This window comes from Syngnathus typhle, linkage group LG1 (assembly GCF_033458585.1).
Source record: "Syngnathus typhle isolate RoL2023-S1 ecotype Sweden linkage group LG1, RoL_Styp_1.0, whole genome shotgun sequence".
NCBI classification, from domain to species: domain Eukaryota; kingdom Metazoa; phylum Chordata; class Actinopteri; order Syngnathiformes; family Syngnathidae; genus Syngnathus; species Syngnathus typhle.
Window position 1 is genome coordinate 1,301,166 of NC_083738.1, and position 25,645 is coordinate 1,326,810.

A 25,645-nucleotide genomic window follows, 5' to 3' on the forward strand; every position below is an offset into this window, starting at 1 on the left:
CCATCTTTTCTTTGGAATCCAAAGTGCTTCCAAACGAATGACTTTAAGCCTAAAGGGGAGCAAATTTCTTCGTCTTTTTGGACACTAGCCATAGCACCAGCCCAGGAGCCGTGTACTAATTGTCGACTCCCCTTTCACGTGCCTGCTCTGCTCACAACACAACAACGCCGCGCGCACTGCTCCCGGAAAGAGGAAGCAAGCAACAATGAACTGGTTTTCAAAATAAAGTCGCGTCTAATGTCCGAGGTCAAAAACGGCGATATAAATCGATGTTTACGTTTAGCATCGATGCCAATAAATCGTAGAGCATTATGTAGCCCGGTGAAATAGTAGATTACCAGATTAATAGTTTGTTTAACTATTTCTGTTACAGTAATAGTCATAATATTCATTATGATAGTATATAAATCCTATTTTTTTATTTAAATATAGGTCACCCAAACTTAAAAGTAAATTGTCGGTTTAAGCAAGTTAGGTTGTCTTTGTGTTCATACCATTTCATTGGTCAATTAAACAAATTGGCATTGCACAGTAAAATTTGATTGGCTGTTGTTGGGGAGAGGGTTTTTTTTTTCCCCGGGGAGGAGATGTGTAAAAAAAAAAAAGTTGGGGAAGACTGAGCGGAACGGACGTATGCGGTATCCTTCCGAAGGAATGGACGGTGTTGTTGGTAAATGATTTGCTAAGAATACAGTGGTATGTTTTAAGATACGTACAGACATCTCTTAGTTTTTGCCGAGTCGGGAAAGTTTTTTTGTCGCAAGAGGAGCGAGCATGGAACAGGAAATTAGCAAGGCCGTAGCAACCGCGGTTAACGTCTGAGCTACGTTGCCATCTCGTTGCCACACACTCAAGCTACCCGACGACAGAGACCATATCTTGCCACGCACTCAAGCTACCCGACGACCGAGACCATATCTTGCCACGCACACAAGCTACCGACAACCGAGACCGTTTATTGCCACGTACTCAAGCTGCAAAAAAAACGACAAGGGATTTTAGCTTTGCTGAGTAGTGAGCAAGGTGGGGAAACAGGCCTGCAACGGGGTGGTGCGGACTGAGAGGGACATTTCATACATCGTGAGCACGGAGTGTGCGTGTGTGCGTGAGTGGGCCCACTACACTAAAATTCTGAGCGTGTGTGTGTCCGTGTGCGCGTGTGAAAAGAAGTTTGTCTTTTGTCATTGTTCTATGTGGATTTATTTGCGTTTTGTTTATTAAAATATGTCTCGTTCTAATTTCGCCAATACGTTATCGTTGCTCTGGGTCTCATTTTAGCTAGTGTTTGTTTGGTTGGTAGTTTTCACAGACCTCACTTAATTAGGTGAACCTTTGGGGTATCCACCTGAGGGCAAACCGGACCCAAGCACCCACCGTTCTACACTGAGTGGTTTAAAGGGGTGCTACAATTATATCGATTAATCAATGTGTATCGATGAATCGTTACACCCCTAACAAACACCCATTTGCACTCGCACTCACACCTAGGGACATTTTGGAGTCTTCAATCGGCCAACCACGCATGTTTTTGGGATGTGGGAGGAAACCGGAGTCCCCGGGGAAAACCCACGCGGGCCCGGGGAGAACATGCAAAGTCCACACAGGGAGGGCCGGAGGTGGAATCGAACCCGCACCCTCCTAACTGTGAGGCGGACGTGCTACCCAGTGGGCCACCGAGCCGTGACGTAATAGTTATTTTATATATAATTTATATATCGTTATATGGGCCTGTGGAATATTTTTAAGTGCAACCGTCGTCAGCAGCGAGCACCTGTTGATTGTTGATATAAAGGACGATCGATGGATTTAATGAATTGGAGTTACACAGATGGCTTTATAAACGTTATTAATGTAATAGTTATTTGAATAACTCTGAATGTTACGTCAGGCCCATTCTCAGCTCTTCGTTTGTGTTTGTCACGTTAGCATACCTATCGTTTAGCCTTTTGTTGCTCGTTCATGTCTGTTCTTGGTGTTGGATTTTGTCAAATAAATTTCCCCCAAAATGCGATTTATACTCCGGAGTGACTTATAGATATTTTTCACTTTTTTGGGCATTTTATGGCTGATGCGATTTATACTCCGGAGCGACTTATAGTCCGAAAATTACGGGTTTTTTTCACGTCATTGTGCATTTTTTGGCTAATGCGACCTATTTCTGGAGTGACTTTTAGTCCGAAAAATACGGTAAATGATTTAAAGAGACCGCACCAAAATGGCATGCTATGAGGTGCAACTCAGAACAAGTATAAAAGAGGGACCTGTTATGGTATCAAAATGAGGAATTCAGACAAAAGCATCGCTGTTCCACTTTATATAAACCACAACTGAATGACTAAAACTTCCATCCACCTTCTTCTGCTTATCCAGGGTCAGGTCGAGAGACAGTCTCTCCATCGCGTACTGGGTCGTCCACGGGGTCTCCTACCGGTGGGACATGTCCGGAACACATCCCCAGGGAAACGTACAGGAGGAATCCTGATCAGATGCCCGAGCCACCTCAACTGGCTCCTCTCAATGTGGAGGAGCAGCGGCTCTACTCCGAGTCTCTCCCGGATGACCAAGCTTCTCACCTTATCTCCAAGGGAGAGCCCGGACACCCTGCGGAGAGAACTCATTTCGGCCGCTTGTATCCTGGATCTCGTTCTTTCGGTGATGACCCATAGCTCGTGACCATAGGTGAGGGTAGGAGCGTAGATTGACTGGTAAATTGAGAGCTTTGCCTTTTGGCTCAGCTCTCGTTTCACCACAACAGACAGGTACAGAGTCCTCACGACTGCAGACGCTGTACGGATCCGCCTGTCGATCTCGCGCTCCATCCTGCCCTCACTGGTGAACAAGACCCCAAGATATTTGAACTCCTCCACTTGGGGCAGGACCTCATCCCTGATCCAGAGAGGGCATTCCACCCTTTTCCGACCGAGGACCATGGACTCTGATTTGGAGGTGCTGACCGTCATCCCGACCGCTTCACACTCGGCTGTGAACTGCTCCAGTGAGAGCTGGAGATCACGGCTTGAAGAAGCCAACACGTCGTCTGCAAAAAGCAGAGGTGCTCCCCCACTCACCCGTTTTTGACATTTTTACTTTCTGTCACTTATCTTTTTCCTTGTGGCCTGTTCCTGAAGTTTAGGTCCCCAAACCGGACACCCTCAACGCCTCGGTTGCGCCTAGAAATTCTGTCCATAAAAGTTATGAACAGAATCGGTGACAAAGGGCAGCCTTGGCGGAGTCCAACCCTCACTGGGAATGAATCCGAATTACTGCCGGAAATGCGGACCAGACTCTGGCATCGATGATACAGGGACCAAACCGCCCTCATCAGTTGGCTCAGCACTCCGTACTCCCGAAGCACCCTCCACAGAACATCCCGAGGGACATGCATGTATAACATATGTATGCCGCCCAGTTCGCTTTGCACCCGACCCCTTTGGCCCCTCCTACAGGTGGTGAGCCCATGGGAAGGGGGACCCACGTTTTCTTTTCGAACTGTGTGGGTGAAGGCCCGGCCACCAGGCGCTCGCCTTCGAGCCCCACCTCCAGGCCTGGCTCCAGAAGTGGGGGCCCCGGTGACCCGCGTCCGGGCGAGGGAAAACTAGGTCCATATATTTTATTCATCATAAGGGGTCTTCTGAGCCGTGCTTTGTCTGGCCCCTCACCTAGGACCCTTTTGCCATGGGTGACCCTACCAGGGGCATGAACCCCCAGACAACATGGGTCCTAGAATCATGGAGGCACGCAAACCCCTCCACCACGATAAGGTGACGACTCACGGAGGGGTGAGTAAAACTAAAATCGGAATAATTTATAAACTTGATACGTAAGCTTTAAAACAATTTTGGCAATGTCTGTTATCACCGGGTTTGTATTGGAATGGTGGACAACAGTAGATTTAATGGTGAAAGCAATGTTTTACAGTAAAGAGCAATATGAAAGGGAAAAGCTTTTAGTTCTAGTTTTATCCAACCTTTATTTGTGTGTTATGTTCCCCTTTAACAGTGAACCCATATACCTGTTTGAGAAGACGTTCATCTTTGAAGAGTTTCTTCTCCAGTTCAAGAACTTTCTGGCTTTCTAACATAGACTGCATCCTTTGCATGGAAAGTTCATCTCCTAAGCGTTCCACATCCTTACTGCACATGTAATAAAGAGGGACATATCTTATAAAAAGGTAAAACACAGCTCACTTAACTACCGTAATTTTCGGACTATAAGTCACGGTTTTTTTTCATAGTTTGGGTGAGGGGGCGACTTATACTCAGGAGCGACTTATATATGTTTTGTTTTTTTCCAAAAGTTTTCAAAAAAAAAAAGTGAAACCGCGACAAACGAACCGCAATGTAGCAAGAGATTACTGTAATTTGAATTTCATGTGACGACAGCAGCGCAACGTCGCGTCAGCAGCAGCTCGTCGAGTCAATCTTTGTCCTTTATGTAAACAACCGCCGCGCTGCTGTCGCAGCGTTGCAACAACACGTGAGCAACAACAGGCTAAACAATAGGTATGCTGACGTGACATAAACACAAACTAAGAGCTGAGAACGGCCCTGACGTCAGCAGCGCGACGCGCGTCAGCAGCTCGACGGTTGTTTACATAAAGGACAAAGATTGACTCGTCCAGGGACGATGGATGAGGCTCAGAAAATGCTTTTACGCACGCCCGGTCCTACTCTACCAAGTTGTCTTTCACCACACGCCTGTAAGTTTGTTTTGTTAAATAAAGAGCCGTTTACCAAACCCACGTCTTTCCTTGAACTTTGTTAACGCTACAATATAGTTATATAGTAGATATGTGGAATAACGACGAGGCTGATGTCAGGGGGCACGCGAGGCGATGTTGACAAAAGACGAGGAATTTGATCGATGGATTTAAGTATTTAGAGTGCACAGATGGTTTGATAACATTATTGCTTATATAATAGTTATTTGATATATAATTTATGTATCGTTTTTTGGGCCTGTGGAATATTTTGAAGTGGAAGAGCCGTCAGCGGCGCGCACGCATTGTTGACAAGGGACGATTGATGGATTTAATGAATTGGAGTGACGCAGATAGTTTTATTAACGTGTTATTTATGTAATAGTTGTTTGAATAACTCTGAATTTTACGTCAGGGCCGTTCTCAGCTTTTAGTTTGTGTTTATGTCACGTTAGGATAGCTATCGTTTAGCCTGTTGTTGCTCGTTCATGACTGTTCTTGGTGTTGGATTTTGTCGAATAAATTGCCCCCCAAAATGCGACTTATACTCCGGAGCGACTTATATATGTTTTTTTTCGCTTTTTGGGGCATTTTATGGCTGGTGCGATTTATACTCCAGTGCGACTTTTAGTCCGAAAATTACGGTACTCACAAAATCTAGGAATATTAGGACGCACAGTATTCAAACTTCGGAATAATTTATGAATGGATAAATTTTATTTTAAAAAAAACTATAGGAAATAAAACTATCAGACTCAATTGTCATGGCAAGTGGGACTCTAATAGATATACCGTATTTTTTGCACCATAAGGCGCACTAGATTATAATGGGCACCCTTATTGAAATTTTTATTTTAGAAATGATATCATATATAGGACGCACCGGATTAAAAGGCGCATAAAATAGAAAAACTATACTGCAACAAACTGAGGTTGACTAGGGTTGGGGTATGCATCCACTAGCCAATAACCAATGAGCCCTCTGTAAACAATCGCGCTTCTCAAACTATGACTTTGACTTTTGACTTTGACTATAAAATGATCGGCACTGACTAAAGTTCGACCTAACACATTGGTACTGCTTACTTATGTTTCCCTTCCATATCGATCCGTAAATTTACTCGAAACATTAACGGAGCAGCCTATTTTGAAATGAAATAGCCTCGTGCGTATAGCAGCTATCATTATAGCATTAGCCACCCGCAAACTCCCATGAGCCTCAGCTTGTAGACTCCCATGAGTCTCAGCAAACTGTCATGGCGGCCCCCTGCAAACAATCACGTTTCTCAAACTCTCTCCCATAAAAGCGATCGGAACCGACTCAAGACTGATTTAACACATTGGTGCTGCTTATTTATGATTACGTTGGATATTGATCCGTAAACTTACTCGAAAACATTAACGGAACAGCTTATTTTGAAATGAAATAGCCTCACGGGTACAGCAGCTATTCAGTGACGCCTTCTGACCACGGTTGCTGTAATGCTGGGAAGCAATGTGACCTTGTAATTACTAGTCGTACTAAAACATACTGAAACATTTTGGCAGAGCGCTGTGTACAACCAGTATGGATCAACAAATTCATCGATTGATCCATATATAAGGCGCTCTGCATTATAAGGCGCACTGTGGTTTTTTGAGTAATTTCAAGTTTTTAAGTGCGTCTAGTAATACTGTGGAAAATACGGTACATAATTTCATTCATACCGCTGTCTCTCAGGTAATACTGGATGGGTTTTGCTGAAGGTTTTTGTGCACCCACCTATGTATAAAGCTATTAACGCAACTATGAAACTTGGTGCTACACTGTCATTATTTACTTGATGCTATGTTGATATCAGGGCTGTGGACTCGGTCGGATTTTTGCACCGAATCCGGCCTCTTGACCATGAGTCCGAGTCCGGCTGTCCATTTTTTCTGTTAATTCATGTGACTGCTTAGTCTTTATTCAAGGCTAATTTAGATCAAAATCTAAATAATTACAACAGTTTTGTGATGGCTATGTCTTTATTAAACATATAAACGAATACAATAAACAGATACTTTCAAGTTGTAATCATTAATTACACCATTATAGCTCAGACATTTCTCTAAACACAAATAATTAGTGACGACCCCTTATTTGGAAAGCGAAAAACCCATGTCGTACGGCGTCAGCACGATGTTGTTTTCAATAAAAACATGAAGAACTTACGTTTGTGTCAGTCAATTTTAATTTTTATAAAGGATTATTCTCATTTGATGTCTTTAAATTCATCCGCGTTCTGCCATTGAAGCGGGGTGCATTCAAAGACCAGTCGTACAGACGGAACACTCATTCACTTCACCAAAACGCAACAATATAATTACGTGAGCTCTTTGCATAAACCTCGAAGCAAAGAAACTCTTTGTGGGTACAGGCTACAAGGAGTATATATTACAAAGGAGACTTTATACTTAATTGTGATCATTATTCATCCATCCATCTATTTTATTTTATTACTCAGGTATTTTCAAAGCAAATGAATATTGTTGCATTTATTAATTTGCTTTAACATGACTCCCACTTGCTGAAGCCATTGTTATGAAAGACTGAAAGTTTCCTTCTTCAGCGCCGATGACTGCTCCGTGGTGCTCACATGCGTATACTGCCCCCTTTAGTGGCGGCAAGAATCGATACAGCTCGGCGAGTGAAAAGTTAAATATTTAGTAGTCTGTACCAAAAAAAGTATCAACATATTTTTTCTGCGTGTTGGTATCGAATTGGTATCGAAAGCAGGGCTGTGGACTCGGTCGGATTTTTGCACCGAGTCCGGCCTCTTGGCCATGAGTCCGAGTCCGAGTCCGGCTGTCCATTTTTTCTGTGAATTCATGTGTTTATTGAAGGCTAATTTAGATCAAAATCTAAATAATTACAACAGTTTTGTGATCGCTTTGTCTTTATTAAACATATAAACGAATACAATAAACAGATACTTTCAAGTTTTAATCATTAATTACACCATTATAGCTCAGACATTTATCTAAACACAAATAATTAGTGACGACCCCTTACCGTTTTTTTCCGTGTATAGTGCGCCCCCATGTATAGTACGCACCCCTAAAAATGGCATGCTGATGCTGGAAAAAAGCTTGTACCCATGTATAATACTCACCCAATTTTTATGAATTTTTTAAAAAAAAAAATTTAATTTCTTTTTTTTTTTTTTTTTTTTTTTTAAGTCCCAATGATCGTCACACACGCAGGGAGGCAATGGGTCCCATTTTTATAGTCTTTGGTATGGTCTTAACTAGGCTGGATGTAATTTTTTTTGTTGGCGTTGATTTCTCCGACTGCCCGTAAACGCACCACCGCGCACGGGAAAGAGGCGGCTCTGTATGGGAGACACGTTGAAGAGGAATAAAAACACCCTTGGAAACCAAAACTTGCCCCTCGTCGTGACTCGGAGCCGCAACAAATGTTTCGGATTTGTGTAGGGTACATTGTGAGACAGCAAACGAGCAGGTGATCGAGCAAGCCTTGTCTGATACGAGAGCATTGCGGTCGCATGGAGCGTGTTTGAAGTGAACAGCAGAGAAGAAAGGAACAAGGCAAAGTGTTGTGAACAGTATCAACATGCCATTTTTAGGGTCCGTATTATACATGGGGGCGCATTATACACGGAAAAAAACGGTAATCCTTTATAAAAATTAAAATTGACTGACGCAAACGTGAGTTCTTCATGTTTTTATTGAAAACAACAGTGCTGACGCCGTACGACGCTGTTCGACATCGGTTTTTCGCTATAATTCGGTATAATTGGAGGTAGTCCACCCTCACCCAAAGTTAAGGTTTCATGGGAATATTATTGTCATAATTGTCTGGACCATATATGATAATTGTTTAATGGTAGTTATTGATAGATCTTGAAGATGTCAAGTTATAGGTGCATAAGACTATGTTGGTCGCATTCATGCATATAGCACGTTCATTGTAAGAGGGGAAGAGATGTTGTGTATTTTGGGCTAACTCAAATTCCGTAGTAGAAAAACCCCGGAAGTGGGATGGGCATTCTGTCTTGTTGTGGTACGCCCTGTGAACGCACTGTGAGTAAGGAATAAAGCAGTTATCATTCACGTCGTTGTCCGACCTATTCTTGCTATCTAAGAACCTGGAAAATAGTAAGGATATAACATATATCACGGGTCATTACGACGAGTTTGGTGGAGTTTTTACTGCTTCTTCCAACTCCTACCGTGCTGACTGTAACCTGACACACTCTGGCTGCGTCTTGCCTCTTTTTTTATTGTCGGACTCGGTGGACTCGGTCAAAATCAGCACCGAGTCCGAGTCTGGCAAAAATGACCGAGTCCGAGTCCCCGAGTCCGAACCGAGTCCACAGCCCTGGTTGATATAATTACTAAATTGTAAGATGCCCCCAGCAACCCTGTATTTCATAACCTTGACAACAATACCTTGGGAAAGTCCGTCTAAATGGTACATTTGAAATATTCCTGTTGTGAATTTTATCATTCAGCTCCTCGTTAGAGAACAGCAGTTTGTGCCACCCAAAAATCGATGAAACTGAAAAGTTCGGCTTTGTACAGTGGAGCCTCGGTTTTTCGAACGTCCCGGTTCTCGAACAAATCGATATTCGAACAAAAAATTCGAGATTTTTTTGCTTCGGATGTCGGACGAAGTTCGGTTGTCGAACCTCGCGAGATGAGCCGAGAGGACCCGCATGCCAACTGACTCCGTTCCTTATTACGTTCTCGTTACTCTGAGGATTGCGTCAACTCCAATCATGCCTCCAAAGGAAGCAAGTGGGAGCAGTAAAGCCATCATTAAACACAAAGACGCTCCTAAAGCAATGCGACAGTGAGCGCCCGGCGCACTGCAGTTGCGCGATCGGACCAAATTATGCTCCCTGCGCACTGAGTAGTGTTGCAAAGGGGTGGAAAATTTCCGGTAAATTTCCGGAAAGTTTCCGGTAAATTTCCATGGGAAGTTAAGCTCGGGAATTTTGGAAATATTCCAAATTGGAAACTTTCCATGGGAATTATGGGAATTTATGGGAATTTATGGGAATTTATGGGAATTCATGGGAATTTAATGGGAATTTATGGGAATTGAGGGTAATTTAGTGGAAAGGTATCATATCTAAGCAAAAATAATTGTTTAGTTATAAGCAAAATAATACAATTAAAGCAGATACAATTAAAACAGATTTATTTATAAGTTGAACAATCAAACAGAACAAACACATGAACGTGGAGTTAAATTTTACTCAAAAATGAACACAAATGCATCCCCCTAATCCAAAAATCCAAACAAAGTCCCATTCAAAATGTTAAATAAATCTCTCCAAAAAAGTCCCAATCCACATGCACATAAAAAAAAGTCAGCTTCCCTAGAGCTTCTCAAGCTTCTCATTTTCTTGCTAAACCCTTTCAGGCAGTAGGCATTCGTGGGTCTCAACATCCTGCATGTCCACTTCCTCAACATCGGACTCTAACTCTTCCTCTTCAGAGTCACTGTCCAGCCTTGTGGAGGATGGCTCTTTGTCAGGCTCAAAGAGCCTCAGGTTAGCCCGAATAGCAACCAATTTTTCCACTCTCAGATTTGTGAGCCTGTTGCGCACCTTTGTGTGTGTGTTCCCAAACATGGACCAGTTTCGCTCTGAGGCAGCTGATGATGGTGGGATCTGGAGTATGATGGAGGCTATAGGTGCAAGAGCCTCCGATCCACAAAGTCCCTTCCACCAGGTGGCTGCAGATATATGCTGGCATGACTGCCAGATTGCATCCCCTTCCCAAAGGCCTTGCTTTGTTCTGTACTTTGCCAAACTGCCAAGTACTTTGCCTTTATCAAGGCCCAGGTGGTCTGACAAGGCTGTAATAACGGTGTAAGCACTGCTCATCTCTTCCCCAGAGAGTAAATCCCTGTCATATTTTGGGTCCAGCATGTATGCTGCTGCATGCAACGGCTTCATGCAGAACTCCCTGCGCTTTTCTAGCAACTTCACAACAGCAGTTTCCTCTGCTTTAAGCAGTAGGGAAGTGGGCAGGACTGTCTGGATGTCTTCTTTGAGGTCTGCAAAAAGACACTGGACATCTGATAAGATGGCACCATCACCCTCTATCTTGGCTATTGCTGCTGCAATTGGTTTGAGGATTCCCAGACTGCTGGACAATCTTTCCCAAAACACATCATCTAACATGACTTTCTTTATGTCACTTTCGATGCCTGCAGTCTGGGATATGGCCATCTCTTGCAGGGACTCTTTTCCATCCAAAAGACTGTCATACATGATGACAACGCCACCCCATCGTGTGATGCTGGGGAGCTTCAGCGTGGTATTTTTGTTTTTTTCCTTTTGCTTTGACAGATAAGTTGCTGAAGCTACTTGTTTGCCCTTCACATACTTGACAACTTGCTTCACTCGCTTGTATAGAGTGTCCATTGTCTTTAGTGCCATTATGTCTTTAAGGAGAAGATTGAGAGCATGGGCAGCACAGCCAATGGTTGTTATATGAGGGAAGGTCTCCTCCACGTGTTCCCAGGCAACCTTCATATTTGCCGCATTATCAGTCACAAGTGCAAAAACCTTCTCTGGTCCAAGATCATTGATGACCACTTTCAGCTGATCAGCAATGTAGATGCCTGTGTGTCTGTTGTCCTTTGTGTCTACACTCTTGAAGAATACAGGTTTAGGAGTGGTGACAATGTAGTTGATGATACCCTGTCCACGGATATTTGACCATCCATCTGAGATGACTGAAATACAGTCTGCTTTGTCAATAGTTTCCTTGACTTTTGTCTGCACCCTGCCAAACTCTTCATCCAGCAAATGAGTGGATAGCGCATGTCTGGTTGGGGGGGTGTATGCTGGCCGGAGAACATTCAAAAATCTCTTCCAGTACACATTGGCCGTTAGCATCAGGGGTGAGCCAGTTGCATAGACTGCACGAGCGATACACTCATCTGCACGTCTCTTGCTTTGTTCATCCATATGATCAAAGAATCCTCTGATGCCAGAGGGACCAGGAGCTGATGAGAGGGTATCTGACTCTGATGCGGCTGATGCAGATTTATTTTCATCTGTAGTGGAACTCCCATCTGTTGCACGTGTTGAGCCTTGAGGAAATTTGTTGCACTTTGCAATATGCTGCTGCATTTTTGTGGCATTTTTTGTGTATGCCTTTTCACAATATTTGCAGATATACAAAGACTTTCCTTGCAAATTAGCTTGTGTGAAATGTCTCCACACATCGGATGGCGCACGTGGCATTTTTCTCTCTTTGATGTCCCTGAGCTGTTGAAGTTATATTAAAATTATTAAATTGTTTATAATTTAATATAAAAAAACAACTAAATGTTATTGTTCTTAATTCTTAACCCACAACTCTGAAAAAATACAACAATGTGTCTGTGAAGCTACACATCCCTGGGGATGTGTCCAATGTATCCTGGTGGAGATACAACTCATAAAATCCAAAATATACAAGATGTTTTTAAAACTATTAGTTATTGTTATTTACTTAGGTGCAAATGATATCTAGCAACATCAAAGTTCCACTCCTGTCAAAGTGATATTTACTGTATAAATTGTGGTTTATTTGGTTTTGACCAGTTTTATTTTTTCCACCATAAGGCTAAATATAGCACTTACATATAAAAATATCTCTAAATATATTACCATATAATGTCATCAAAACTTACTTCACTTCATGCAGTCCACAGGCTCAAAAGTCTGGCTTCAATTTGTGTGCTCTGGACTCAAAAGTGTGGTCCAGAATTGTATAAATCATCTGTGCATGTGATGGAGGAATGAACAGCACATGTAGGGGGCGTGGTCTCAGTGGCCCTGCAGCTATGTGAGCATGTGATAGCAAAGATATTCAACTGTGCTGCATGATATCTGGTTGTTTTAGTCAGGATTATGCTAAAATATTATTTTACACAACTATATTTAAGTTCCCTAATAAGAACATACCTTCAGTTTAGTAAATTCCCGGTTTATTCCCGTTTATTCCCGTTTATTCCCGTTAATTCCCGTTAATTCCCATGGAAAGTTTCCAAGTTTGAAAATTCCCGGAATTTTTGCAACCCTGGCACTGAGGTCCACTTCAATTTTGGAAAGTACATCAGGACTTCAAAAATAATTTCTAAATTTCAGCGACACAATAATAATAATAACAATAATGTGACCAGTGCGGTGCGGTGCGCTGCAGTTGCGCCATCGGACGAAAATGCACAAATGAAAAAATGCTTAAAAAATGTGTTTTTTCTGTTTGGAACGGATTACATTTTTTTCCATTATTTGTAATGGGAAAACATGATTTGGAATTCAAACGATTCACTTCTCTAACAGCCTTCTGGAACGGATTGTGGTCGAAAACCAAAGTTCCACTGTATTTCAAATGGTAGGAGAAAGCCAAATTAACTTCACCTCTGATGTTTACACTGCATTTTAGATTCATTCCCAATTGGGCTTTAAATGACCAATGAGCAAACCGGTGCTTATTATAGTAGTCATTTAAAGCCCCAACAAAACCCCCCACAAACATCCATCCATCCATCCATTTTCTGAACCGCTTAGTCCCCACGGGGGTCGCGGGCGTGCTGGAGCCTATCCCAGCCGTCATCGGGCAGTAGGCGGGGGACACCCTGAACCGGTTGCCAGCCAATCGCAGGGCACACAGAGACAAACAACCATTTGCACTCGCACTCATACCTAGGGACAATTTGGAGTCTTCAATCGGCCTACCAAGCATGTTTTTGGTATGTGGGAGGAAACCGGAGTGCCCGGAGAAAACCCAAGCGGGCCCGGGGAGAACATGCAAACTCCACACAGGGAGGGCCGGAGGTGGAATCGAACCCGCACCCTCCTAACTGTGAGGCGGACGTGCTACCCAGTGCGACACCGAGCCGCCCTCCCCCCCACAAACAAACAAACAAAAACAAACAAACAGATAAACACAGAAACAAACACAAATATAGAAATAAATAAATAAATAAACTCACATTGCATTGTCGAGTTTCATTTTGAGCAAGATAGTGTAAAACGTTTCATCCTCGCCTTTACCAATTTCTGAGGGAGGTGCATCACTCCCCTTGGTCTTTAGCAATACCTGCATACAAATATACACATGTTCTAGTTTAATACACCCTCATAATAATTTAGAAGTTAATACCATTTCATGAAAGATGACAACAATTAAAGGGTCTCCACACTTTTATTTTGAAATTCACGGTAGTCCTTCCACATAATTCATGCGATTCACTCCATTCCACTTTTGACGTATTCAAAGTATTCACATGATGACCGCTTGCATTTTCGTAATAACTAAAATTGTCCGTTTCCACAAAACTTGCAAATTTACGGCAACATTTCACATTTACATCGTTCCAGTTTGAAATTCACATCATTCAGCACATTCAATTCACATTGGGTAAATTTCACGTTTTCACATTAAAAAATTCCGGAAAATTTCACAAAAATTCGTTTTGTTCTAATTTCTAAATTTTTCAACCGATTCAACCCATTCCAACTTTAAACTGTTCATCTTTTTCCTACCTATTCCAAAATCTCCCAATTACAAAAGATTCAAAATTTTCTAATTTCTACATTTTTCAACCGATTCAATACGTTTCAACTTTAAACTGTTCACCTTATGCTTACCATATTCACCCCCTTCACCCCCACTTCCACTATGCTTAACCAGTTCATCCCTTCACCCCTACAGTGTGGCGGCCATCTTGGATTGACCCAGAAGTGCCCCAGAATGAACGCAGTGAATTGAAAGTGCCACAAAATAAACAGGAAGTGCCCCAAAATGAACCAACATGAACAGGAAGTGAACCGGAAGTGACCCAATTTTAACAGGAAGTGAACCAAAAGTGCCCCAATTCAAACCGGAAGTGGCTTAAATTGAACTAAAAGTGCCCCATATAAACCGGAAGTGATCTCATTAAACCGGAAGTGCCCCATATGAACCGCTTACAAAGCATACAAAATACATTGAGCCCTTCCAGTTTGCGTACCGAGCCAAACGGTCCTCTGAGGATGCCATCTGCTCTGCCCTCCACTCGGCCCTCACCCACCTGGAGAGAAGGGACTCGTATATGAGATTGCTGTTTGTGGACTTCAGTTCTGCCTTCAACACCATTGTGCCACAATGCCTCATCAGCAAACTTGACACGCTGGGCCTCAGTACCTACCTCTGCAACTGGCTACTGGACTTCCTCTGTCAGAGGCCACAGGTAGTACGTGTTGGCGAAAAAATCTCCGCCAGCATCACGCTGAGCATGGGCCCCCCCCAAGGCTGCGTGCTCAGTCCGCTGCGCTTCACCCTCCTGACGCATGACTGCACTGCAACTTACAGCGACAACCGTATAGTGAAGTTTGCTGACGACACGACTCTGGTGGGTCTCATCACCAAGGGAGACGAGACTCAATCCAGGCTGGAGGTTGACCTTCTGACCACGTGGTGCAGGGACAACAACCTCCTGCTGAACGTCGACAAGACCAAGGAGATTGTTGTGGACTTCCGGAAGGGTCACACCCAACACCTGCCGCTGACCATCGACGGTGCTGTGGTGGAGAGAGTGAGCAGCGCCAAGTTCCTGGGGGTGCACATCAGTGAGGATCTCTCCTGGTCCACCAACACCGCATCACTAGCAAAGAAAGCCCAGCGCCGCCTGTACTTCCTGCGGAAACTCAGGCGAGCGAGCGCTCCCCCGGCCGTCATGACTACATTTTACCGCGGCACCATTGAGAGCGTCCTCTCCAGCTGTATTGCTGTTTGGGGTGGCGGCTGCACTGACTACAACTTGAAGGCCCTGCAGCGCATAGTGAACACGGCTGGTAAGATTATTGGTGCTTCGCTCCCCTCCTTGAAGGACATTTACACCTCCCATCTCACCCGCAAGGCGACCACGATTGTGAGTGATGTGAGTCACCCCGCTCACTCTTTGTTCGAGCTTCTGCCCTCTGGGAAGAGGTACAGAAGCCTGCGCTCCCGCACCACCAGACTCTCAAACAGCTTCATACTCCAGGCTGTTAGGATCCTGAACTCGCTTCCCCCTTCTGCGTAGCGTCCTGTACTTTTACTGTCTGTATGCACACTGGCTCTTATTTGTTGTGTTATCTGTTTATTTATTATTTATTATTACTCTTATTATTTTTTGTTTGTGCCTTCTTGTTTTTTATATTGCGTCGTTTACTTGTATGTCTATCGTGTAATATGTCTTGTCACCGTGGGATAAAGAAAACGTAATTTCGATCTCTGTGTGTCTCGGCATGTGAAGACTTTGACTTTTTGACTTTGATATATATATAAATACATACACACATATATACACAATAATTAACTTTCTATTGTGGATAAAAAAACAACAATAAAAAGCTATCATAACACATGGTGGTCACCTGACATGCGATGAGGAGAAAAGTAACTGGCTGTCTGACTGGCCAACTAGCATGAAGAAACTACTTTATCATTTATAGTGGAGCCTATAAAGTTAATGAGGGGTTAGGGGTAGTGGTGTCATGATACCAGAATTTCAGTAGTCGGTACCAATACTTGTGATTTACCACAATTCTCAATACTAATTCGGTACGAAGTTAAAAAAACAATACTTGTGAATTACCAAGATTCTTGATACTACAGTAATCCCTCGTTTATCGCGGATACCGTTTTCTTCCATGTATAATGCGCCCCCATGTATCATACGCACCCTAAAAATGGCATGTTGATGCTGGAAAAAAGTCTGTACCCATGTATAATACGCACCCAAATTTTGACTCCTACTTAAGTCGGTTAACGTAAAATTATTTCAGAAAAAAGATCTTTGGGAACAACCGGATGTTATTCTGCCGGTCAGTATCACTGCGCATGCGCTAGCAAACTCGATAGCGAAGAAATGTTTCGGATTTGTGTAGGATACATTGTGACAGCAAACAAGCAGATGATCGAGCAAGCGTCTGATACAAGAGCATTGTGTTTGTATGGAGTGTGTTTGACGTGAACAGCAGAGAAGAAAGCACATCTGTAATGGCGGTCTCCGTATCATATCCGGATTAAAAAATATATATAAAAAAACAAAACCAAAAAAAAAATGCGTATTACAGGTAATATTTTATTTCACAACACTTTGCCTTGTTCCTTTCGTCTCTGCTGTTCACTTCAAGCACGCTCCATACGAACGCAATGCTCTCGTATCAGACGCTTGCTCGATCACCTGCTCGTTTGCTGTCACAATGTACCCTACACAAATCCGAAACATTTGTTGCGGCTCCGAGTCACGACGAGGGGCAAGTTTTGGTTTCCAAGGCTGTTTTTATTCCTCTTCAACTTTTCTCCCATACAGAGCCGCCTTTTTCACATGTCCGCACGTCACTTTCCTCTCTCTGGTGCCTTTACGGCAGTGCTTCTCAAATAGTGGGGCGCGCCCCCCAAGGGGGGCGCGGTGCTATTCCTGGGGGGGCGCGTGTGACCCTGGGGAACAGGCTTTTTTTTTGGCAGTACTAGAATAAAGTGTAATTGCGCGTTTACTACAGCAGGGGGCAGTGGCGCTCTCATTGTTACTTCTGTCACGTTTGCGACAGTGCAACATTTTACGACTTACAAGACAAGTTAGGATAGTCACGGTGGGGAGGGGGGGCGCGAATAGTTTTCTTCTTGCTAGGGGGGGGGCGTAACAGAAAATAATTGAGAAGCACTGCTTTACGGGCAGTCGGAGAAATCAATGCCAACAAAAAAAATACATCCAGCCTAGTTAAGACCATACCAAAGACTATAAAAATGGGACCCATTGCCTCCCTGCTTGGCACTCAGCATTAAGGGTTGGAATTGCGGGGTTAGATCACCAAATGATTCTCAAGCGCGGCACCGCTGCTGCTCACTGCTCCCCTCTCCTTCAGGGGATGGATCAAAATCACACGGGGACGGGTCAAATGCAGAGGACAAATTTCACCACACCCAGATGCGTGTGAGCCGATTATTGGGACTTAGAAAAAATAAAATAAAAAATTGGGTGCGTATTATACATGGGTACAGGCTTTTTTCCAGCATCGACATGCCATTTTTAGGGTGCGTATTATACATGGGGGCGCATTATACATGGAAAAAAAACGGTACTTTTAAAACCACAAATTTATTTAAAACTGCTTAAACCGTATGGTAAACCTATCAGAAGTGGCATGAAGCCTTTAAGTCACATCTATAAAAACAAGCAAGACTGATAATAAATAACAATATTCAACTATATACATAAAAAAGAGCAGCAGTGGCATGGAGCATCTCAAGCCTCAAACCTCTCAAGCAGTTTTTGCACGTTGGCTTGTTCGAATCTGTAATCAGGGATGAGAATTGTCCGTGGATCCGCGGATTTCCATGTTTTATTCCATCGAAAGTATCATTTTTGTGAATCGTGTAAATCCGTTGAGGACGTTTTTTTTATATATGGGGGGGGGGGGGGTATATGGAAGCGGCGGGCCAGCTGGGCAGGCAATGTTAGCCTCGGCGACTCGCGATCAATCGCCTGCCTGCTGCGACAGCATCTTTTGGCACATCTCAAGGCAAAATTAGTTAAACTGTGAGTACGGAAATCAACTTGCCTCTGTAAACCTAACTCACTGGCAGCAGTGATGCGACAACATCCGCCTTATTTTGGGCAGCTCAGTGGCCTAGTGGCAGAGTGTCCGCCCTGAGACTGGAAGGTTGTGGGTTCAAACCCCGGCCGGGTCATACCAAAGACTATAAAAATGGGACCCATTGCCTCCCTGCTTGGCACTCAGCATTAAGGGTTGGAATTGGGGGGTTAGATCACCAAATGATTCCCGAGCGTGGCACCGCTGCTGCTCACTGCTCCCCTCTCCCCCAGGGGATGGATCAAAATCACACAGGGATGGGTTAAATGCAAATTTCACCACACCCATATGTGTGTGTGACAATCATTGGGACTTTAACGTTAACTTAACTTTTGGCGCTACTTACGTCACATCGTTTCTACTTGTTAACTTAACTTGCGCGGTGAACTAGTGTTTTTACACCGCCACAATGTAAATTTGCGATTGGGTTTCCATCTCTTGTAGACGGGTTATTTAGCTAGATAGATCAAAGTCTGCTTTATTGTCAACGTCTTCACATGCCGAGACACCCAAAGATATCGAAATTACGTTTTCCCTATCCCACGGTGACAAGACATATTACACGATAGACATACAAGTAAACGACGCAATATAAAAAACAAGAAGGCACAAACAATAAATAATAAGAGTAATAATAAATAATAAATAAACAGATAACACAACAAATAAGAGCCAGTGTGCATACAGACAGTAAAAGTACAGGACGCTACGCAGAACGGGGAAGCGAGTTCAGGATCCTGACAGCCTGGAGTATGAAGCTGTTTGACAGTCTGGTGGTGCGGGAGCGCAAGCTTCTGTACCTCTTCCCAGAGGGCAGAAGCTCCAACAAAGAGTGAGCGGGGTGACTCACATCAATCGTGGTCGCCTTGCGGGTGAGATGGGAGGTGTAGGGCCTACTCAGCAAATGTTTTCGCCAGCATAAGGATCGTGCCAAGGAAATAGACAAGCTGAACGGGATCAAGAACTGCTTCAGATGGGCATGGCTCGAGAGCAGCGTCATGGTACAACCTGGAACACAGTCCATAACCACGTGCCTGACGGAACATATCGTAAAGTACATGTCCCCGGGAAGGTTTGTGTATTTGTTGTCAAGATATGGAGGTTGCGGCGCTAGGAACATTAAGGAGCACATCGAAACAAAAAAACACATAAGTAGTTTTTTACTTTTACAAGCATGTGGGTTTAGAAAGTAACATGTTACATGTAAGCTAATGTTACGCTATTGTCATGTTATCGTTAAAGAATAACTCTTCATATCATCCCACCCCTTCCCGCCCCCAGAACCTACTTTTACTTTTTTTTAATATATACATCGGCCCCCCCAGACCCCAGGCTATTTTTCAGTGTTTTTTTACATTTGCCATTCTCATCCCTGTGTAATTGCTCCAGTTGCAGCCGCCTCGAATGCAAAATATATATACACTTAGACTTAGACTTAGACAGACTTTATTGTCACTTTGTTTACACTCAGTGCACACAAAACGAAATTACGTTGCATACGGCTCTCAACAAAGGAATGACATTTCGGCTGGATAAAAAGTGACATTTCCATATAAATATGAAATAAGATAAGATAAATAAGATAAATATAAAGTGCAGCAATGAAGGAAACAAAAACAGTATTTACAAAGTGCACAGGGGAATGCTAGGTTGACTGTTCAACAGTCTGACGACAGTAGGGAAAAAAACTATTGCAGAACCTGGTAGACCTGGACCGGATGCTGCGAAACCTCTTCCCAGAGGGTAGCAGGGAGAACAGTCCTTGGTGGGGGTGTGATGGGTCACTAATTATATTTCGGGCTCGGGACACGCAGCGCTGGGATGACGAGTCCTGAATGGAGGGAAGAGGAGCCCTGATGATCCTCTCTGCTGTCCTCACCACTCTCCTTACGTTCTTCCAATCAGAGGCGCTGCAACCCCCACACCACACCGAGAGACAGCTCGTCAGAATGCTCTCTATGGTGCTTCGGTAGAACGTCCTCATGATGGGTGGGGGCAGGTGGGCTCTCCTCATCCTCCGGAGGAAGTACAATCGCTTCTGTGCCCTCTTGACCAGTGTCGTGGTGTTCCCAGTCCAGGCGAGGTCGTCTGAGATGTGGACCCCCAGGATTTTAGTGCTGCTGACCACCTCCACATCCGAGCTGTTGATGATCAGTGGAGCGTGGTGAGGCTGGTTCTTCCTGAAGTCGACGATGATCTCCTTCGTCTTCTCCACATTCAGGATCAGGCCATTGTCTCTGCACCAGCCCACCAACTGCTCCACCTCCTCTCTGTAGTCCAGGTCGTCGTTATCGCTGATGAGGCCCACCACCATTGTGTCGTCTGCAAACTTCACGATGTGATTGGTGGTGAACTTGGGGACGCAGTCGTGTGTCATCAGGGTGAACAGCAGGGGGCTCAGGACGCAGCCCTGAGGGGAGCCTGTGCTGAGGGTGATGACATCTGAGGTGTTCTGTCCGACCCGGACTGACTGAGGTCTGTTGGTGAGGAAGTCTAGCAGCCAGTTCCGAAGGAGGGTGCCGAAGCCCAGGCGTTCCAGTTTTCCCACCAGATGCTGTGGAATGATGGTGTTAAACGCTTAACTGAAGTCCAGGAACAGCAACCGCACGTGGGTGTTCCTCTCCTCCAGGTGAGCCAGGCTCAGGTGAAGAATGGAGGAGATGGCATCCTCAGTAGAGCGATTCTTCCGGTAGGCAAACTGGAACGGGCCGAATGTCGGGGGGAGTCTGGAGACGATGTGGTCACATGACTCTCTGAGCAACCTGGCTTCTCAACAAGCCAGCGTGTTTGACTTCCACTCCCACTTGCTGAAGCCATTGTTATGAAAGACTGAAAGTTTCCTTCTTCTTCAGCGCCGATGACTGCTCCGTGGTGCTCACATGCGTATATGTACTGCCCCCTTTAGTGGCGGCAAGAATCGATACAGCTCGGCGAGTGAAAAGTTAAATATTTAGTAGTCGGTACCACAAAAAGTATCAACATATTTTTTCTGCGTCTTGGTATCGAATTGGTATCGAAAGCAGGGCTGTGGACTCGGTCCGAGTCCGGCCTCTTGGCCATGAGTCAGAGTCCGAGTCCGGCTGTCCATTTTTTCTGTTAATTCATGTGACTGCTTAGTCTTTATTCAAGGCTAATTTAGATCAAAATCTAAATAATTACAACAGTTTTGTGATGGCTTTGTCTTTATTAAACATATAAACAAATACAATAAACAGATACTTTCAAGTTTTAATCATTAATTACACCATTATAGCTCAGACATTTATCCAAACACAAATAATTAGTGACGACCCCTTATTTGGAAAGCGAAAAACCTATGTCGTACGGCGTCAGCACTATGTTGTTTTCAATAAAAACATGAACTCACGTTTGCGTCAGTCAATTTTAATTTTTATAAAGGATTATTCTTATTTGATGCCATCCGCGTTCTGCCATTGAAGTGGGGTGCATTCAAAGACCAGTCGTACAGACGGAACACTCATTCACTTCACCAAAACGCAGTAATATAATTACGTGAGCTCTTTGCATAAACATCGATGCAAAGAAACTCCTCTTTTTGGGTACAGGCTACAAGGAGTATATATTACAAAGGAGACTTTCTACTTAATTGTGATCATCATTCATCCATCCATCCATTTTATTTTATTACGCAGGTATTTTCAAAGCAAATTAATATTGTTGCATTTATTAATTTGCTTTAACATGACAGCGCAATATAATTAAAAGCTGACATGATAGCAATGTCAAACGTGTTCATTTAAGAAAAAGCCACACACGTTTTGTGATCAAATCTTTCATAACGAGAATGATTTGAGTGAATTGATTTTACAATTTTTATCCCCCCTCCCCACCATCTGTCACTTTGCTTGCGACAAAAGGAGCCTTCAGAACTTAAATTTTGTCTCAATTATTCATTCAAATCAATTCACTCAAATCATTCCCGTTATGAAAGATTTGATCACAAAACGTTTCCGTCTGTACGACTGGTTTTTGAATGCACCCCGCTTCAATGGCAGAACGCGGATGAATTTAAAGACATCAAATGAGAATAATCCTTTATAAAAATTAAAATTGGCTGACGCAAACGTGAGTTCTTCATGTTTTTATTGAAAACAACATAGTGCTGACGCCGTACGACGCCGTACGACATCGGTTTTCCGCTATAATTTGGTATAATTTGACGTAGTCCAAACACACCCAAAGTTAAGGTTTCATTGGAATATTATTGTCATAATTGTCTGGACCATATATGATATTTGTTTAATGGTAGTTATTGATAGATCTTGAAGATGTCAAGTTATAGGTGCATAGAGCACGTTCATTGTAAGAGGGGAAGAGATGTTGTGTATTTTGGGCTAACTCAAATTCCGTAGTAGAAAAACCCCGGAAGTGGGATGGGCGCATTCTGTGTTGTTGTGGTACGCCCTGTGAACGCACTGTGAGTAAGGAATAAAGCAGTTATCATTCACGTCGTTGTCCAACCTATTCTTGCTATCTAAGAACCTGGAAAATAGTAAGGATATAACATATATCACGGGTCATTACGGCGAGTTTGGTGGAGTTTTTACTGCTTCTTACAACTCCTACCGCGCTGACTGTAACGTGACACTCTCTGGCTGCGTCTTGCCTCTTTTTTTTTTTATTGTCGGACTCGGTCAAAATGAGCACTGAGTCCGAGTCCGAGTCCGGCAAAAATGACCAAGTCCGACCGAGTCCGAGTCCCCGAGTCCGAACCGAGTCCACAGCCCTGATCGAAAGTATCCGTTCTTTTGACAATACTAGTTAGGGGATAAGTAAATGTCTCGCCAGCACACACACAATTTCCAAATTGATCAACACTCACCTCAACTTTCTCCAGTCTCTGTTGTTTAGCCATCAAATGTTGTATCTCGTCATTCTTCTGTGACAACATAGAATAGAGTCTGTCCAGCTGAAAGGGATCAGCTCTTGAACATTGGAGTTGCATAAGGGTGGCAATGTGGACCTGAACAATAAACATGGATAGTGACAATTATGCTTTGGCCATTTTGTGATGTTTAGAGTGGACCCAACCTCCCTCCTCAGCACCAAAACCCCCAAAGGCAGAGCTCCACAGCATGATGGTGCCTCACCCGACTTCAAAGGGAAGAAATCACCATTAAATGCCAACATGTTGCGTCAATGTGGGTTTGCAAACCCTTTTGGAACAAACAAACCCATTATCAGGAGACTTACATTGTCACATTGGAAGCTTTCCAAGACCAAGGGTCGTGTATGAAAACTGCCCTCAACAGGAGTAACCGGTAACTGTGGCATCTTTTCGGCTTTGAAGATGCAGGAAGACTTGTTAAAATTTTTCTCCTTCCAGCGGGGGTCAACCCAACCAACTGGGCATTGCAGGACCAAGCTTGACGTTGCCAGCATCAGAACGTCAGGCTTGATGAAAGTTAAAAATTGGGAAATACGTTTTCACAGAACAGTTAAAAAGACTCAAATATTGACAACGATTTTTGTCTTGTCTGAAACTTCAGCTGCGGATGGTTACTTCACACCTTTGTCTGTCTGGAGGCTCTAGCTCTCTCTCGCACTCTCTTGCACTCTTTCTCTCTCCCTTTTGTAATGTTTCTTTTTATTCGTGTGGAAACAAATCGAAGTTCCTTCCCTCTACTAGTCATGTGCGACTCGAGATTAGACGTAAGTGCCAACTTCTCTTTAGCTAAGACCTGCACTGTGGTGCATATAGATGCAGCAAAACATTGGTATTTTCGAGTCCGCCACCTAAGTCAGTACTACCACATACTTACGCTCATCTGCTATTAGTGCCACTACTCTCCCTTTTACATCACATTCATTTTCCTTAAGTCCCATTAATTTTGATTCCATGCTTCCCATTTATTTGTTTTTCTTTCATTAATTTAGGTTTGCCTCATTTCATCTTGTGTTTAATTTTGCAGTAGGTAACAAAATTGAATGAATTGTGTGTGTCTAGGTCAACCTCTATTTTGGTAAAATATCTTAATGTGTATTTTATTGTAGAACCCCCTTTTTATTTTAAGACTGATTTAACAACTGATTCACATGGTGCCGCTAGAGTTGACTGGGAGTAACGGCAGGCGTTCCTCCTGAGTCGCTATTAACTGTCAATATTCATATTACGATACATATTGGTGCTGCATGTGACAACAGAATAAATTATTTTTGAACCCCAATACACGCTACCCACAAATGCATTAACTGCAATCACAGTTTTCACTTCATTTGATCTGTCATGACTTGAAGAACCCAACGTTTTGGAGATTTTAGCTGAGTTAAAATGTTAATTCCGCCTCTAAATCATCTATGAAGTATTGTTTTCCTCTATTCACTGATTTTGGAGCATCCCTGATCATTGTTCCTAAACAAACATCAGCCCAGTCCAACCCAAGAAAATGATTTTATCCTCACTTTGTGACATTTCAGAATGGTGGTGGGGGTGTGGCACTTGCTATAGCAGTGCTTCTCAAATAGTGGGGCGCGCCCTGCTATACCAGGGGGGGCGCGTGTGACCCTGGGGAACAGGCTTTTCTTTTTGGCAGTACTAGAATAAAGTGTAATTGCGCATTTACTACATGAGGCGACAGTGGCGCTCTCATCGTGACTTCTGTCACGTTTGCGACAGTGCAACATTTTACGACTTACAAGACAACAGGTTTGCCTTGATTAGCAGTGTTGAAAGCTCCGGCTGCGTCCAGTCTATAGCCTCAGTTATTCAACAAACACCAACATGAAAAAGTTTTTAACAGGGATGAAAAGAAAAGCGGAGAGAAACAAAGACAATGAAACAAAAGAAAGTCAGCTGAAAGCTAAGACGAGGAAATACGACGAAGCGTATTTAGCGCTTGGCTTCACTGTGAGTACAGTTGGAGAAGAGGAAAGACCGATATGTCTGCTGTGTCTAAAAATGCTCGCATCGGACAGCATGAAGCCAAATAAATTGGCGCGTCACTTAAATACGTTACACCCCGATCACGCCGATAAGCCACTTGAGTTTTTTCAGCGAAAACGTGCTGAATATGGCCAACAGTCATCCCGTTTTGTGAAGGCTTCTTCAGTAAACCATCGAGCGCTTTTAGCATCATATAAGGTGGCGTACCAAATCGCGCAGTGCAAAAAGCCCCACACCATAGCAGAGGAGCTAATACTGCCTGCAGCATTAGACATGGTCTCTGTCATGCTGGACGACGCCAGTGCAGCAAAACTAAAAACTATCCCTCTGTCCAATGACACTGTCGCCAGACGTATAGATGACATCGCTAACGATCTTCAAGAACAGCTGGTAGATAAACTCAAAGACAAACGTTTTGCCTTACAG

The 25,645-nt window shown here is 43.6% G+C and overlaps 1 protein-coding gene across 1 annotated transcript in view; it reads right to left on the reverse strand.

The window, feature by feature from the left end:
- Positions 1–25,645, reverse strand: part of spdl1 (spindle apparatus coiled-coil protein 1) — a 204,884-nt gene that overhangs the window by 57,084 nt on the left and 122,155 nt on the right. Inside the window, 3 exon segments of the mRNA XM_061276665.1 lie at positions 4,013–4,133; positions 13,686–13,792; positions 23,159–23,299. Of these exon segments, the coding sequence (XP_061132649.1) occupies positions 4,013–4,133; positions 13,686–13,792; positions 23,159–23,299 (369 nt within the window).